The sequence below is a fragment of the Prosopis cineraria genome, unplaced genomic scaffold, assembly GCF_029017545.1.
Source record: "Prosopis cineraria cultivar Desert tree isolate PC_DT_omini unplaced genomic scaffold, ASM2901754v1 PC10, whole genome shotgun sequence".
Lineage (NCBI taxonomy): Eukaryota > Viridiplantae > Streptophyta > Magnoliopsida > Fabales > Fabaceae > Prosopis > Prosopis cineraria.
Window position 1 is genome coordinate 5,682,763 of NW_026555341.1, and position 15,486 is coordinate 5,698,248.

At 35.0% G+C, this 15,486-nt stretch overlaps 3 protein-coding genes across 8 annotated transcripts; 1 reads left to right on the forward strand and 2 right to left on the reverse strand.

The window, feature by feature from the left end:
* Window positions 1-786: 786 nt before the first annotated feature.
* LOC129323063 (phosphatidylinositol/phosphatidylcholine transfer protein SFH11) lies at window positions 787-4,095 on the forward strand. 4 transcript variants are annotated; one of them, XM_054969608.1, is made up of 12 exons: window positions 790-1,018; window positions 1,248-1,656; window positions 1,751-1,850; window positions 2,123-2,389; window positions 2,506-2,583; window positions 2,739-2,840; window positions 2,946-2,995; window positions 3,153-3,261; window positions 3,374-3,436; window positions 3,515-3,610; window positions 3,697-3,738; window positions 3,836-4,095. In XM_054969608.1, exons 1-12 carry the CDS (start codon window positions 898-900, stop codon window positions 3,878-3,880), a joined length of 1,482 nt encoding a protein of 493 aa, XP_054825583.1. In that variant the 5' UTR covers window positions 790-897; the 3' UTR covers window positions 3,881-4,095. The 4 variants fall into 4 exon arrangements, with proteins under 4 accessions (XP_054825585.1, XP_054825583.1, XP_054825584.1 ...); XM_054969609.1 differs by having other exon boundaries at window positions 792-955; XM_054969611.1 differs by having other exon boundaries at window positions 1,017-1,156.
* A 1,046-nt stretch (window positions 4,096-5,141) lies between these two features.
* On the reverse strand, window positions 5,142-6,321 carry LOC129323148 (small heat shock protein, chloroplastic-like). Of its 2 annotated transcripts, none has more exons than XM_054969723.1 (2): window positions 5,905-6,321; window positions 5,142-5,764 (listed from the first exon to the last, which is right to left on the reverse strand). In XM_054969723.1, the coding sequence occupies exons 1-2, from the start codon at window positions 6,122-6,124 to the stop codon at window positions 5,340-5,342; spliced, it is 645 nt and encodes a 214-aa protein (XP_054825698.1). In that variant the 5' UTR covers window positions 6,125-6,321; the 3' UTR covers window positions 5,142-5,339. The 2 variants fall into 2 exon arrangements, with proteins under 2 accessions (XP_054825698.1, XP_054825699.1); XM_054969724.1 differs by having other exon boundaries at window positions 5,142-5,761; window positions 5,905-6,319.
* A 4,592-nt stretch (window positions 6,322-10,913) lies between these two features.
* Window positions 10,914-14,891, reverse strand: LOC129321445 (vesicle-associated protein 1-2-like). Of its 2 annotated transcripts, none has more exons than XM_054967207.1 (8): window positions 14,553-14,888; window positions 14,393-14,463; window positions 14,004-14,085; window positions 13,790-13,905; window positions 13,505-13,669; window positions 13,354-13,404; window positions 12,143-12,220; window positions 10,914-11,432 (listed from the first exon to the last, which is right to left on the reverse strand). In XM_054967207.1, the coding sequence occupies exons 1-8, from the start codon at window positions 14,602-14,604 to the stop codon at window positions 11,322-11,324; spliced, it is 726 nt and encodes a 241-aa protein (XP_054823182.1). In that variant the 5' UTR covers window positions 14,605-14,888; the 3' UTR covers window positions 10,914-11,321. The 2 variants fall into 2 exon arrangements, with proteins under 2 accessions (XP_054823182.1, XP_054823183.1); XM_054967208.1 differs by lacking the exon at window positions 10,914-11,432 and adding an exon at window positions 11,458-11,980 and having other exon boundaries at window positions 14,553-14,891.
* Between the last annotated feature and the right edge of the window lie 595 nt (window positions 14,892-15,486).

Genomic DNA, 15,486 nt, shown 5'->3' on the forward strand with positions numbered 1-15,486 from the left:
ATTTGATTGAATTGTTGTTAAAACTTTTGTCCTATAATGTCCAAAAAAGTATGGAATCTTAAATTTTTAAAGAATATAATGTACATGAAGATGTTTTGACCGCAGTGCATGTAGATAATTTTGAAGTGTCATCTAGACATTTATTGAGCTGGTAGATTTAAGCAATTCATTGGATTCAAATTCTCCGAGGAAATTCAGATTGGACAAAGTTGGGTAGCGCAGCTCACGGCTCACAGCAGTGATTTTTTCTTGTTCAGAAGCGATCACCAGCGAGTGAGGCAGTGATTGTGGAGCAGCGACGTTACCATGTGAGTCAGTGCCTCCAGCTGACTCGAACAAAACAATTACTCGAGTTGAGTTGCTCCCTAGATTTAAATCTCTATAAAATATCAACGCATTGTTAAGTTTTGCCCTTTGACGAGCAGCCTTTGAATCATGCTCTCTTCGTTCCCCGTACGCAATGCAACACCATCGGGATTTTACACAAATTTCACCCAATATACTTACTAAACTCTTACACTTATCGACATCAACACATTTATGAGAGATTTCCAGAAGGAATGGAAGCCTTCGATGGCTCTTGTTGGCAATGGATGCCAGCACGATAACACCTCTAGCGTCACAGGTAAACCATAAACTAGGCTGAAATACAGAGCTTTGACATGGGCTAGTTTTTAATTGTGAAATGGGCCGTAAACGCACTTGAGCCCAATTATGAGTGGCCCAGACAATATAATGCGTCGACCCCGCGCTCTGGGAAGGGAATCTACGTGTCTGTATTTTCAAAATACAAAACTTCCTTTCGTGTTTTCGCGGTTTCTTTCGAACAGGAGGGCAAGCGTTAGAGAAATACAAGCAAAGCATGGAATTGGATCCTCCCCAACCAGCGATCACTTCATGCCCACCTCTTTTTCTTTTTCACAACACGCCCACCTCTCCCTTCGCACGCCATTCAGTAACTGTCCTCTTTCATTTGTCCTTCCATTTGTTTTCTTAGCACTTTATTTCTGCTCCGCCTGTACGTTCAATTCAGATTTAATTTCTCGTTCTTCCGCTTTGGAATTTTCATCACTTGCGAAGGGCTTATCTTTCTTTGAAAATATACATTAACCTTGGATTTGAGTTCTATAGTTGCAATCAATGTTGCCTAGTAGTAGTGAGATAAATTTTGTTCTCTTGCGTCCTTGATCTGATTTCTGCCACTGATTTTACGATTCGGTAACTGTGCATGAAATGTATATTTTCAGTATTCTCGAGGTTAAGGAACGCTGTCTGGTCACTGATGAAGGTGAAAGACAAGGATATAGTCATAGCAAGAGGCGCTGGAGAAGAATCTCCTGGTGTACGGAAATATGGGCTCGACGGATTTAGCGATCGCAGGACTAAAATTCTTCATCCACCCATAGAAACATCTTGGGAGCTACCCTCAAAGAAAGAGAAGAAGGCTTCCTCTTCCTCATCCGTCAAGTCAGTGCTGGCTTACCCTCTGAAGCTTCGGGAGTCCCTGAAGAAAATTCGAAGGAGTAAAAGCATGGAACTGATTTTAGAAGGACCTCGTGATGTCAAAGATGAACAAATTGTTGACCATTTCCGCGAAATGCTTTTTGTCGATGGTCTCTTACCTCCAAAGCACAACGATTATCATACGCTTTTACGGTATGTCACCTAACTAATTATGCTTTTAATAAGGCAGAGTCGCTTTTCTAATTTGTTAGTGCACATATTTAATATTAACCACCTTTAATTTAAGGTTTTTGCGCATGAGGGATTACAATATCTTGCAAGCCAAAGAAATGTTTCTGAATTTTCTGCAATGGCGGGAGGATTTTCGAGTAGATATGCTTCCTAAGGTGAATATATGAATCTATACATCTTCTCGTTAGATGATTTATTCATTTTCTCGTAGAACGACAAAAGTTGTGTTAAAATTCCCGAACGACAGAGAAAACCATCCTGATTGAGAAACACTTATCACTTATGCCAGCCAGATAAAAAAAGAAAGACCTTAATGTTTTAATTAATACAATCCGCTTATCAGTGGTTTAGTTTCTTATGACATGGTTTAAATTATTTAAATTATCACTTAAGGCTTTGGATTTGATTCTCTCTTGCATATAACCAGGAATTCAAATTCACGGAGTACACCGAAGTGAAGAAATGCTATCCTAACGGATACCATGGAGTTGACAGACATGGAAGACCACTGTATATCGAGAGAATTGGGATGATAGACCTTAAAAGACTGCTGGAAGTGACCACAATTGAAAGATATGTGAAACATCATGTGTCAGAGCAAGAGAAAACACTAAATGTAAGATATCCTGCATGTTCACTGGCAGCCAAAAGGCATATAGCATCCACCACAACTATCTTAGACGTAAACGGAGTGGTAAGCGCACCAATTATGCGTCTCTGAACGTAGTATTTTGCCAGTCACAGTTCTTATCTAACTGCTTTTGAATCTTAATGGTCCATATTCGGTTGACTTTTTTTGATTGTTGTCAGGGAATGTCTAATTTCTCCAAGCCCGCTAGATATCTCTTTGCAGAAATTCAGAAGATTGATAGCAATTACTATCCTGAGGTAATCTGTATCAGACTTAAATTTTTAGTGTGAGGATCGATGAAATGCTTGAAGCGAAGTGAACCAATGTAGACTAAAGCTGAATACCTGCTGGTTTATGAACATTTGATCGTGAGTTGAGTTCATTAACACATGTTGGTGAGGTTGTGTTGCAGACACTCAATCAGCTGTATATTATCAACGCCGGATCTGGGTTTAGGATGCTGTGGAAAGCAGTGAAAGCCTTTCTAGATGTACGCACCCTAGCAAAAATTCAGGCACGGATCATCCCTAGCCGTCAAACTTCATCCTCAACTCTTTATTCATCTTTTTGCATCACTGTGCAGCCTGTTTGTTATTAGCGTGCGATATTACTGTTTCAGGTATTGGGTGCTAACTATCTGCATGTCCTGCTTGAGGCTATCGAGCCAAGGTAACAAAAAATTCCCTTAGCTTATTTTATATCTAGACAAGATTTGTTATTTGTTGACATGATACAGCTTGTTTATAAAGTTGCTAGTGGACGTTACTATAGGGTTTCGCACATGATAAGGCTCTTGACTTCGACATTTGGTCGTCTGCTTTTGCAGTAATTTGCCAGATTTTCTGGGTGGGCAGTGCTCTTGTCCTGACTCTGGAGGTTGCCTGATGAGTGACAAAGGACCCTGGAATGATATAGAAACGTTAGAAATGATCCAGGTTATTGTTTTCGTTCCCATGATCCTTGTAACTTCTGAGAGCAACTACAGTTTCACGATTTTTCTTCTTCTCAGGAAGATTTTAATTGAGCGCGAATCGTTTAATCTTGTAGGCATTTTCCATGAGAGGAGAGATCAATGATAGTCTTGCTTCAGAAGAATCGTTGCCATATAAGGCATGGAGTGATTCATCTTTGAATGTCATGAATTCTTTGTTACTCACTACTAAATGGGTCGAACTTGATGAAATGCAGGTTTACAATGGATTCCAAAATGAAGAAGACAACGCTTGTAACGATGCATTAAGGAAAATTAATGGACTAGAAGCTGTTCTTGGAGGTGTCACTGATGTGAGTTATGCTTTTGATGATACCTCTTGAAGATAAATCGACCCAGAAGATTAACAAAATTTTATTTTTTGCATTCCAATCGGCAGAAAATGAAGACACTGGAAGTCGCAATTGAAGACGCCAGGATGGTGAGCTTAACGATATGAAATTTGTCTTCAGACCCCATCAATGTGAAATGACCATTTGTTTTGTTTTGTTTTTGTCTACTTGTCTTTTTCTTAACAGGCCTTGATAGAACTTGAACAGCATATAGAGAAGCCGACGAAGTGAAACAGCTGTTAGCCTGTCAAAATGAGTACTATCTATTCTTTTTCTCCCCGGCGGAATAACCAGTACACGACTCACCCCCTGATTATACCGATTCATCAAAGTATAATTGTTCAGAAGAACCAATGTGTTATTTTCTGGAAAGAAACGAATAACTTGGTGATTCCTTTATATAAATGAATGGACTCATCTGTTCAAACAGAACAGGTTTCTTACAATGTTCGAAAAGAACCGGATAGCTTGGATTCTTTCTATTCGGTTAGATCACACCATGACCTCGAAATGACATGAAACTCAACGTAGATCTTGATCCCTCCACTCCCATCATCTCATGGAAAGTGATCTACGCCGTCCATTCCTTCAAAGCTTGAAAAGGTTAAACCAACCAAGACTAGCTCGAATGGTCAGCTAAAATAACTCTTAGTAGCTAAATTCAAATGAATAAAAATCAGTACAAAACTTGGTGAAGTTTCGATCAGGACTAAATATCACCATAATACAAGCTGCGGTCCAGCATTACGTATCATGCTTTATCTTCCTTTAGTAGCCACCAATTTGTAATTTATTCAAATAATTTGCGTTCCTTCCAAGGGTTGGTTTGGCTGGAGGAAATTTTTCCTCCCTTCCACCTTACCAAACTCAAAGGAGGCCTCCCTCCCCTTCTATTCCCTCACCTTCCTTCCCCTCCTTTTCCTTCTCATTTCTCCCATCCAAACATAATCTAAATAAAAATTGTCCTATTAGATTAATCAGGTAATGAGAATGAGAATGTCCACAGAGCAGGCCATGCATTTGCAAAGAAAATTCCTGGGACAGCACTAAACATGCAAATCACCGTAGATGGAGGAGCTCGTGACAGATTAGGGCCGAGACGCTGGGTACTCGATTTAAAGATTTTACCAGAGTAATACAAATTAATACTTTCTTAAAATAATTTTTAACTTAAAATATAAAACATTTTATTTTTACCAGAGTATTACGAATTAATACTTTTTAAAAATAATTTTTAACTCAAAATACAAGACATTTTATAATATTTAAATTACTTTTAATAATCTTATGTGATTAAGAAAAAAATATTTAATGTAACTGTCGTTATTAAAAATTAAAAATAAAAAGGAAATATATTTGACTTTTTAAATATAAAAAATAATTTATTTTAAAATGGGCAAAAGCCAGTGAGAGTGTAATTAATTATAATTTTTTCTCCATGTCTGCATTTGTTTCATGATCATTTCAGAAGAGAGCATCAATGCAAACCCCATTTACAACGTCGTCTACTTTAAATAGTGCAGTTTTGACATACTTGTTCACTCAAAGGAACCTAGCGTCGATGGCTTACACGGCGATAGCACGCCTAAGACAGGTAAAACACAAAACTCGAGACACAAGAACATCAAATAGAAAAGACTGTCTCCAAAACTATGACTCAAGATTTGGTGAATTGTGCGTTGCGAGAGGGTTACTCTATCTTAACCTGGAAAACGTCCTCTCGTTCTTCTTCCTTAACCTTCGGAATCTTGATCTTGAGCACTCCATTATTCATTTCAGCTTTGATAGAGTCCATCTTGTATAACTTGGGCGGAATATCAAGTCGGCTGGAGTACCTCCTAGCTCCGTCCTCCTCATCGTCCCATTCTTTCGCTCCCTCACCTTTCACAACCAGCGTGTTCTGCTCCACCGAAATCTTGACGTCTTCTTTGCCAAGCCCAGGCATATCCATTCGTAAGAACAGAGCATTCTCATCCTCCTTCACATCCCACCCTCTCCTTGGTCCTGCTCCAACGCCGCGAGACGCCGCCAGAAATGGATTGTCCATGAATTGATCCATAAGGTTCAGCATCTGCGACAAGCTCCTAGGTGGAGCAAATGGATCGAGCGCTTCTGCTAATTAAAATTGAAAAAAAGTTAAGACTATCCATGAACTAAATAGAACTCCATCTCTCCCAAGGATAAAATTGTTGAATTAAGAAAATACAGAGCCAGTCTTCACTTAGGAGTCGAGCGAAGGACAGTGATAACAGTACCTGAGAAAAAGCTGGGAGCAGAATCACGGCGGCGAGCGGCAGTGGAATCAGAACGGCGGTCAATGTCAACGCTTCGATCATCCTCATTATAGTTGGAGAGCTGTGCATTGGTATTGAAGCAGCGCAAAGCTAAGGGCGTGCAGCGGACAACGGATAGACGGCCATTGAGAAGCCCGGAGAAAAAAGCAGGAGCTGCGCCGGTTACCCTTCTGAGAGCCATTGAAACTGGAGACTAAAATATCAGAGCTAGCTGATATGATCTGAAGAAGCAAGACTAAACGATCGGAGTTGTGGAAATAAAGGAGGCCCTCAGGTTTTATACAAGAGAAGATTTGCCACCAAGGGGAAGCGAGCCGGATGGATCGGTCTCGAGAAAGTTCGAGAGACGATAGATGCTGACTCTAGAACTCTGTGGATGAATCCACAGCGCGAATGGAATCATTAGAAATTTTAATCTCATATAATAATTTATTCTTATTAATATATATTTTTTTAATAAAAAATCACTTTAAATTAATTATTTAAGAATATATTCTTATTAAATATATCATTTTTAAATAACTTATTAAAATTAAAAAATTAATCAAAAAGGAATTTTTAAATTTTTAAAAATATTTTTTTTGATTTTTTACTCCCCACTCATCACTAAAAAATTATTAATAATTTATTTTCATGTAAAATAACTTATAAAAAATTATTTTTTTTTTTTTAAGAAGGCGACTTACATTACATATACAGGAAGAGAGTGAAGTGCACACATTCTCACTCACTGCCTCTTGTATAAAATTGGATGGACAATTTTGAAGACAAAATCCAAATTCCAGAAACGTGTGTTAATTATTAATTAATTTTCTTAAAGTATTGAGTCTAAATAATATGCCCCTTTTAATTATATTTACTTTACATTTAAAAATTCAGTATCGAACTTTAAAGTATTTATTTCGAGATGAGCCACTATATGAAAAGACAATAATATTCTCGTTTTATCTAATTATTTTTTTTCGTAAATACTAAGTCACAATGTTTAATTCCATTTTTTCAATATTTTTAAATAAATTTTTCCATACCAAGCATATTTTATAGTTGCTCAGATGGGTCCCTACATAGAATTGGGAGATAGGGGTGAGCAAAACTAAACCGAAATTGAAAATTAAACCGAAATGAATTGAATTGTGTTTATTTAATTCGGTCTATTTGATTTTTCGGTTCGATTCGATTTTTTTATTTTAAATGTTTCGGTTGATCGGTTGGATTCGGTTAGTAAAATTTAAAATTGAATAGACCAAACCGATCGAATTACATATAATTTATGAATTTATAAATTATATTTAATTTATAAATTATTTTATTTTATTTTATTTTTTATTTTAATAAAGAATAAAAAATAATAACATCATTTGAAACCCTATTTCGGTTAGTCACTCTCATTAATAGGTGTTGTGACTGGATTATAGGGCCATTATTTGATCATCGGTGTTTACTTGTAGTTGTTTATTTGATTATCCATACCTTTATAATATTTAGGCTTTTATGTCATATGGGTGTAATTAGAATGGGCTCATATTAAAAAAAATGAATAGAAAATAGGCCTAAGTTTGTAATGTTGTTTGTTTTAATATTTAAAAAATGGGCCTAATTTCAATAGCCCAATATGAAATCAAAAAATTAAATTAACCGACCGAATTGAATTATCAAATTTCAATTCGGTCCTTATTTAGTTTGATTGATTTGTTCGGTTCGATTTGTTTTGATTTTCAATGTTATTTGATTGATAAATTCTATATATTTTGAGATCGAATCAAATAGAACCGTTCGATGCTCACCCCTACTGAGAGATGGCCCCTGGACGTGAGAGGAAAATTCCGAATGCATCTACAATGTTAAAAGCTTGACTCTGTGAAGTGAAATTTTCTCATCTATGAAGCGACGACCATCGAGGCTGTGGAAAATTTGAAGTTTTTAGTTTCAAACTAAACATGTTTGCATTTGATATAAAAATTAAATAGTAGTTTTTGATACAATAACAAACAACAATAAAAAATTTTATCTCACTAAATAGTATAGATTATATAAATTGCATGATGTCACTCTGTAATTAAAAAAATAATTTTTAATATTTAAATTTAAGTTCCATTTGATTGTTAGAAATAAATGAAATTAAATGAATTAAAAAATAAAAAAAATAAGATAATGAAAGTGTAAGAAGAGATAAGTGAAACATTTTTATGAGGAAGAATCATAATTTAGTTTAAGAAATTAAAAATTATGATTGATGAAATTTTAAAAGGATATAATAATGCTCAAATTTATGATATATATAGTATTGAGTTTTTTCTTATCACGAGGAGGACGGTAATTTAATTTTGTTTTAACTTTTTCATATATTCTATTTTCCTCTGTTCTAACTGCCAAACGGGACCAAAGGTTTCATTTTTATTCTCTCAATGCAAGTACATAGCTCAGACAATCTTGTGTGCAGGAATGTTGTGCATTAAGTTTGGGGTTCCAAATTAAATCTTTCAGGCATGTTTGATAGCATTGAATTGGCAAGGTGAAAATAAAATCAAAGATAAAATCCTAATTTAAGCATGATTGGAATGTAAAAGTTGCAATTTCTAAGAATTCTAACTCCACCAAAAATGTTATAATCTAATTCCATCATATTGATCATGGAATTGCTTCAATTCCCTTAAATTCAATTTGTGAACCCCATTATCCTCATCTTTTTTGTCCATTTATAACAAGATAGGTCTTTTTAATTTAAAAAAGGGTAATTTAGTCTTTTCTTATTTTAAGTACATATATAAATTAATATTATATTAAAATTTCATCTACATACTAAACACTCTTTTAAAACTCAATTTTATTCCGATTCTGATTCCGATTTCAATTCCAATTCTGATTCTGATTCCACTAAAAACTCTTCCGTCATAACAAACGAGGCCTCAGTAGTTGTGCACTAAGTTACTATCAAAATCTTTTAAATTAAAATTAAAAGTAAACCTATTTCGTGCAACGTGCAAGTAGTAATGAAAGAATACTACCCTGATCCTATTTATAAGGTATTTTTAACATATTTCATCACAATCAAAGAAAATTTTAGAATTCATTAACTTTATCTAGAAATTTAATAATTTTTTTAACTTTATTCCTATTAAATATACATATTTTAATAATGCTTTTTTACTCTTCAACATTTAATGGAGGTCAAATGAAAAAATTTGCAATAAAAATTTAATGAAGTGACTTACAAATAAGACTAAAAAAACTTCTCTCTCTGCCCTATGAATAGAATCAAAGGGAGTATTAATTTACAAGGAACTGTTACTTAAAATATCTAATGTTGAATCCATAAATTAATTCATTATGCAAATCAATCAAGCGCATTCTAAGTGGAGCTTAGAATAAGGATTAGGTTTAGAGGGCCTATTTAGATAAATGTTTGAGTTTGAAAAAATATAGAATTTTAAGTGTAATTGAGCATCTGAGCTTGGCTCTAATAAGCCTTTAAAAAAGGGCTTCAGTCGGATGACCTTTAAGCCTTATTCTTTTTTTGTTTCTTTTATCTTACAAAGCATCGTTTGACAAATGAGATAAAACTATAAGCATTCGATCATTTTAAGTTCTCTAGCTCTCTTCGTCTCTCAACTTAACCTCTCCTTCATGCCCTTCTTTCCTATAGTTGTCTTGCCTCTCCCTCTTGTTGCTCTGCTCGCCTTTGACTCTTTCCATCTCTCGACTCACCTCTCCCTCTTGTCTTTTGACTTAATGTCTCCCTCTCAATTTTTTATTACTGTGACCTTTTGCCTTTTTTACTTTCAAGTAATTCCTCTTTCAACATACACCTTTTTTTAAGCTATGAATGTTCGAGATTTCAATTTAATGCTCGCTTTTAATATCTTAATTTGATTTAAAAATTTTGATCTCTCATTTTATTTTGTGAGGATTATATTAATATGCTTTTTTATTTTTCATCTTATTCTGTGAGAATTATATCAATATGCTTTATTTATTTTGGTTTTGAAACTTTGTTGTAAATTATGATGGTTTCAACTAACATATTTAGACTTTTAAATTTTTTATTTATTTTCTAAATGATGTAAAACCTTAATTTAATTTATGTTAAATTTTAGAGTTAAATTATAATATTAAATATTATGATGTTGAATTAAATTATTTTTTTAAAAAAAACAACATTAAACTATGATATTTTTTTTTAAATTGTGCTTCCGAATTTGGCTCTTGAGATTTGGTCAAAATTGAAAAATTCAGCTTCAAGGCCTAAAAAAAGATAATTATTCATGGAGGTCTTTGAGTAGCAGCAGCTTGATATGAAAATGTTAGTCCGAATTACAAGATTAAAGAAAAACAAGAGAAGATTTTAAAAATGGGTCAATGAACAATATATCCAAATTATTACATGAATAGCATTTTAAATTTTAAATTTATAAAATGTGAAAATTTTTTTATCAATTTTTAAATTTATAACCCCTAAAATTTTACTGTTAAGTGATAAAAAACAGCGGATACTTTTCAAGCTGTGGAGCCCATTCACACATCAACCACGATCAGGAGGAATAAGTGCTACATTAGTGGATGAGTGGGCACCACAACTTGAAAAGTAACATTCATTTTCTATTATTTAATGATAAATTTTAGATCATCAAAATTTAAAAATTGAAAAAAAATTTTACACATGGAATTTAAAATCTGAGATACTATTCATGAAATAGTTAAAAGGTATGTTGCCCATTAATTTCTAAAAAATTGGCGACTTTGCTCATTAATATTCGAGCATGTTTCCCTTTGACGTATCCTCGAGATCTTCAGGCTGTAGCAGATGTCCACAAGCTGTCTTTTTTTCCCCCCTTCTCGAGCCCAAAGTCACACATTGTATAAGTTGATACGTTTGCTACAACCCAACAGCATTAAAATGAAAAATGTAGTCCTAAGGACAGAAATGACAAATTAGAGCTTTCCTCCTCATTAAAAAAAAAAAAAAAGACAAATTAGACAAAAGAAGGTTAAATTAGTCCAGCAACTGTATGCCATTGTTAACATTCTGGTCCAAAAGGTAATTCCACTCCGAAGATGCATGTTTTAAGTTACTAACCATGCATGAAAGACAACAAACAAACTTCCCTTCTCAAGTTACTAAAAGAATGCATGTTACGTGAAGTATGAGTCGGTTCACAGTAAAACTTTGCGCAACTACAGATTCATAACTTTTACCTCAAGTTTTCTATTCCAAAATGTTATCCATGGAGGAATAAAGAGAAAGGGAGGGGGGGGGGACAGAGAGTAAAGACATCACTTGCTGGGTTAATCTATTTCCCTTCTGTCATCGTTTTGGCCAGTCAGGAACAATACCGAACTGAGATGCAAATGAGTGGTGAAAGATTGAACACCAGAAACGCTTAGGTCTTCTTCATGAGATACCCCATAATTATGCCGAGCAAACCAATTAAGATAACCAACACTATAGAAACTCCACCGTGACTTTTGTTGACTTCACGCTTCAGCAGCTCCTAAGGTAGGCAAATCATTAAAGTGAGTCTCCCAGTTTCAGAGTAACACTACAAGAATCAGAGTGATGTATGGACTGAGGCAGCAATTTTTACTTGTTCATTAAAAACATGTCCTGAACCGACATGTCAGGGCAATGAAAATAATTATGCCCCTGTTTCTGTAAAGCCATGTCATACAGTATAGAAAGCTTATAATGAATTTTTTAAAACAATGCACCCACTTAATTTTTTTTAAAAAAATTATAATAACTAGCTTTCCAATCCAAGTCCCGCTACTAAAGTTCCCAAAAGATCTGATACTCAGTTGCATTCTTCTACCTCTAACGGAGAACATCAGGATTTATTTACTTCAACCTGGATTCCCCAGAAAATAATATTTATGCCTTTCCCAAATTAGTGGAGATGCAAAGTAAACTAGATTTAACATAACTACTCAATAAAATCAAAACACCATCAGGTTCCGTCATGGATCCATGGGCAGCAGTTTAAAAGATTATGACCGCCCTCTTCATATCATTTCATCTGCTTTCTTCCAATCATGTCCAGAACTATGATAACAATGTAAGGAGGGTATTACTCCTAAAGATTTCCACTCATAAATAAGATTTACTGCTCTCTCTTCAGTCACCAGAAAGAAAAGAAAAATAAACAAACAGATAGGTAATAAAGATTATTAGTTTAAAACCCTGCATACTTTGTTAATCACTTACCAGTTCCTGGGCAAGCTTGTTATTTAGTTGAACTGCATTATTCTTCTCCTCCGTCAGCCTCGAGATTAGAGCTTTTGCCTGAAACAAAAGCAATCACCATCAAAATAAAGTTGTCGCATGATTCAAACGCTAAAACCTATATGCCAGACAAAATCACAGGCTGTGATCAAACAAAAAGAAGAAACTCATTAATTTTCTCTTCTTTTAATCTCTTAACCCAAGTTTGATACAGGGGAACACACCGTCCCTTGGGAATTACTGGTAAAATCAATATCCAGATAAAGGACAGCAGTCTCCACTCTCTAAGCAGAAAAATGATGGGTCATGTAACCCCAATCGAAAGGAAAATGATAACAATCACAAGTGTGCGTAAAAGTTACAACATTCATATTCATGCCTAAATTTGTAAACACGAAACAAGATTCTTATGTGTGAATTCATGTGCAAAATTAGTCTAAAAACAAGATGCACTTCTTTATCCACATTGGAAATAACATAATGTCAGAATTTTGCAGTTGTGAGGCATTTGGCAGTCACCGGAAAAAAGCAAACATGTTACAAACATCTGAAAGATATACGAAACTTCCAAGTAAAAACCAAAATTTAAAAAGGAAAAATCAACATCCAACTAAGTTTTATTTTCTAAGGGCATCTCTATATGCATTTTGCACGCACATAAATTCATTCATATTGAATGTGTGAATGAATGAGTTCAACAAAATTCAGAAATGTGCACATAGCAGAAACAACTTGATACCAATTAAAACAACCATTTAATTAAAATGGGTGAGTAAAGGAAGCTTGGAGCCTAAAAATCTCCGATTGAAAAAAGCTGGTGTCCAAAAACTTCAAAGTTGAAATACAAAATTCATTTAGGAAATTTCCTTTTGATAATGAGCTTGAAAAAATAGCATATGAATGCTTCTTAACAGCATATTGAGTATGTAGAAGGCAACTTGAAAAAGGATGCATGGAATAGCTTATAGATCTCACTTTACTTTAGAGTATTCTTATCCTTTGGAGAAAATGAAAACAAATAAACCAGAAAAACAAATGGAGCTAGGATTACGAGACCAAAGCATCTTCATCCAGGGGTAGGAACTATAAAAAATAGAGTTTGTGTAAGTTACTGCCAGTCAAGTAACAAAAACACCCACAAAAAAAAATGCATATTGACAAACAAGGAATTCACTAGATTTTACTTTTTTTACCTCTCCAGATTTTTCTTGAACCTCAGGATGGTCAGCAAATGCTTTTGTTACCTGCAGTATCCCAACAACAAAGGTTTATTAAGATGAAGTCCTTGAACTTTTATGGGGAAGAAGGGAGCACATGAAAACCACGAACAAGTTAGGAACCTACTGTGGGGAAATCAGGACCATTGGCATTTCCATTTTCTGACACAGAAGCCCTGGGAGATGATCCTTCCTCAGAACCTTCAGGAACTGGAGATGGTGGTTGAGGTGGAGAAACATACACCACTCTTAATTTGCACTCCTCGACCACACGGCCAGCCTCCTTATTGAACTAGACAGGCCCAATGACATAAATATTGTGATTTCGCACAAAGATTATCCCAAAAGAAAAAAGGAAAAACACTTCCAAGTCTAAGTAAGTTCTTTTGATAATTGGCATGTTGTGTGATACCATTTCTGCATTGATATCCTTCGGATTGGTTCCATCATTTGTTTTTACACTTTGAAGAAGAAATTTATCCTTGCATTGCATGTCAGGTGGAGCTTCTTTTTGAGCTTGCATGGTAACTTAAAAAAAGCCAAACGTCAACGGCCATAGATTGACCATAAATTAAAACAACAGGGGAAAAAGGATGGAGAGTGCATTTAAACATTCGCATTAGTACCTATAACGTCACATGTAGATCGTGGCAAGACAATTCCAGTGTTTGGACGAACACAATATTTCTTCGGGTTGGTTGTTTTGACCTGGACATGGACAATACAAACTCAAGCATACAAATCTTGCAAGTGACAATCAAGACCACATTTCAATTTTCATGCATTAAAACAACACCATGACGAAGATGGTTTATTCTTTGGACATGCAGCATTAAACAAAAGGAAGTCACATTGATTCACCAATAATTAATATTAAGTTCAATTCAGGATATCTTATGCGGTTGGCAGCTTTATAATAGAAGCAAAGCCAAAATTCACAATCGAATCATCTGCCGCGAACAAAGAATTCATAGATAATAACTGAGAAGGACGAAAAGAGAACTAATTGTGCTACCTTGAAAGCCACATAGTTTTCGGTCTTATTTGACAATTGAATGGAGCATGAGATCTGCTTCTTCAACTCAACTAAGAAAAAATGAACGAAAATTCAGAATTAAAACAAGCGCATGAGAAAACCCTAGAAAAATGACAAATAGATCCAGGAGAAAACTTACAGGGAAACTTGAGTTCTAGAGGTTCAATGCTAAGGAGCTCGCCGGTGCTCATCTCGGAACAATGGCTATTGATATCGGAAGAGTGATCAGCAAAAGTTGTTCGGGGACGACAGTGGAGGCAGCGAGATCGAGATGTGCAGAATCTAGTTCCTGTATGTTGGCTCACTGCAAGAAGAACGAATAGATCGAGAAGACGGAGATGGGAATGGAAGAATTGGGAAACTGTAATGCAATGCTGTGAATTGTGATGGCGAGATTTGATTTCCTTTCCTTTTCTATTTTCTCTGTGGCAGGGAGAGAATATGAGCGTCCGAGCGTGCGTCGAAACTCAAAATAATCGAAATGAAAATTTTACCCATAATAATTTGTTTTCAAAACAATAGTATTACTTGAAACTTTAAAACTCTGCTTAAAAAAAATACATTATTGATGCTACTAAACTTAGGCACACTAAATATGATTCCGTAATAAGAATATTCTAACAAGGTAAAATAAAGTTGTTGTTATTATTATTATTATCGTCAAAATCCTGCTTTTATTATTATTATTATTATTATTTTGGCCTCCAAGTGTGAGTGCGAGAAGTGAAGTCTGCTTCAAAGACAGAGCTAGCTAAGGCATTAAATAGTTTATTGCTGTTCGTGGCGCACCTAATTGCAATTACAGATCTGCCAACCACCGACTAGAGCAATTATTAGATACTCTTGGGTACAAAAAACAATGGTACTCTCTTCTCCCAATTGGTAGGATAACTGCCTCCTACATCATTTCGCGTCTAACCTCTCCAATGCTTGTGAATATCCCATTTAGTGCCCTTAACTTTTTACCAGAAACTCGAGGCACCGAATTCTGTACACCTCATCAAATTTTTCTTCCATTGCGTGATCTGTACAAGGGAAGTCAGGTTTTGGGGCACTTATTTGGTTACTTGCGT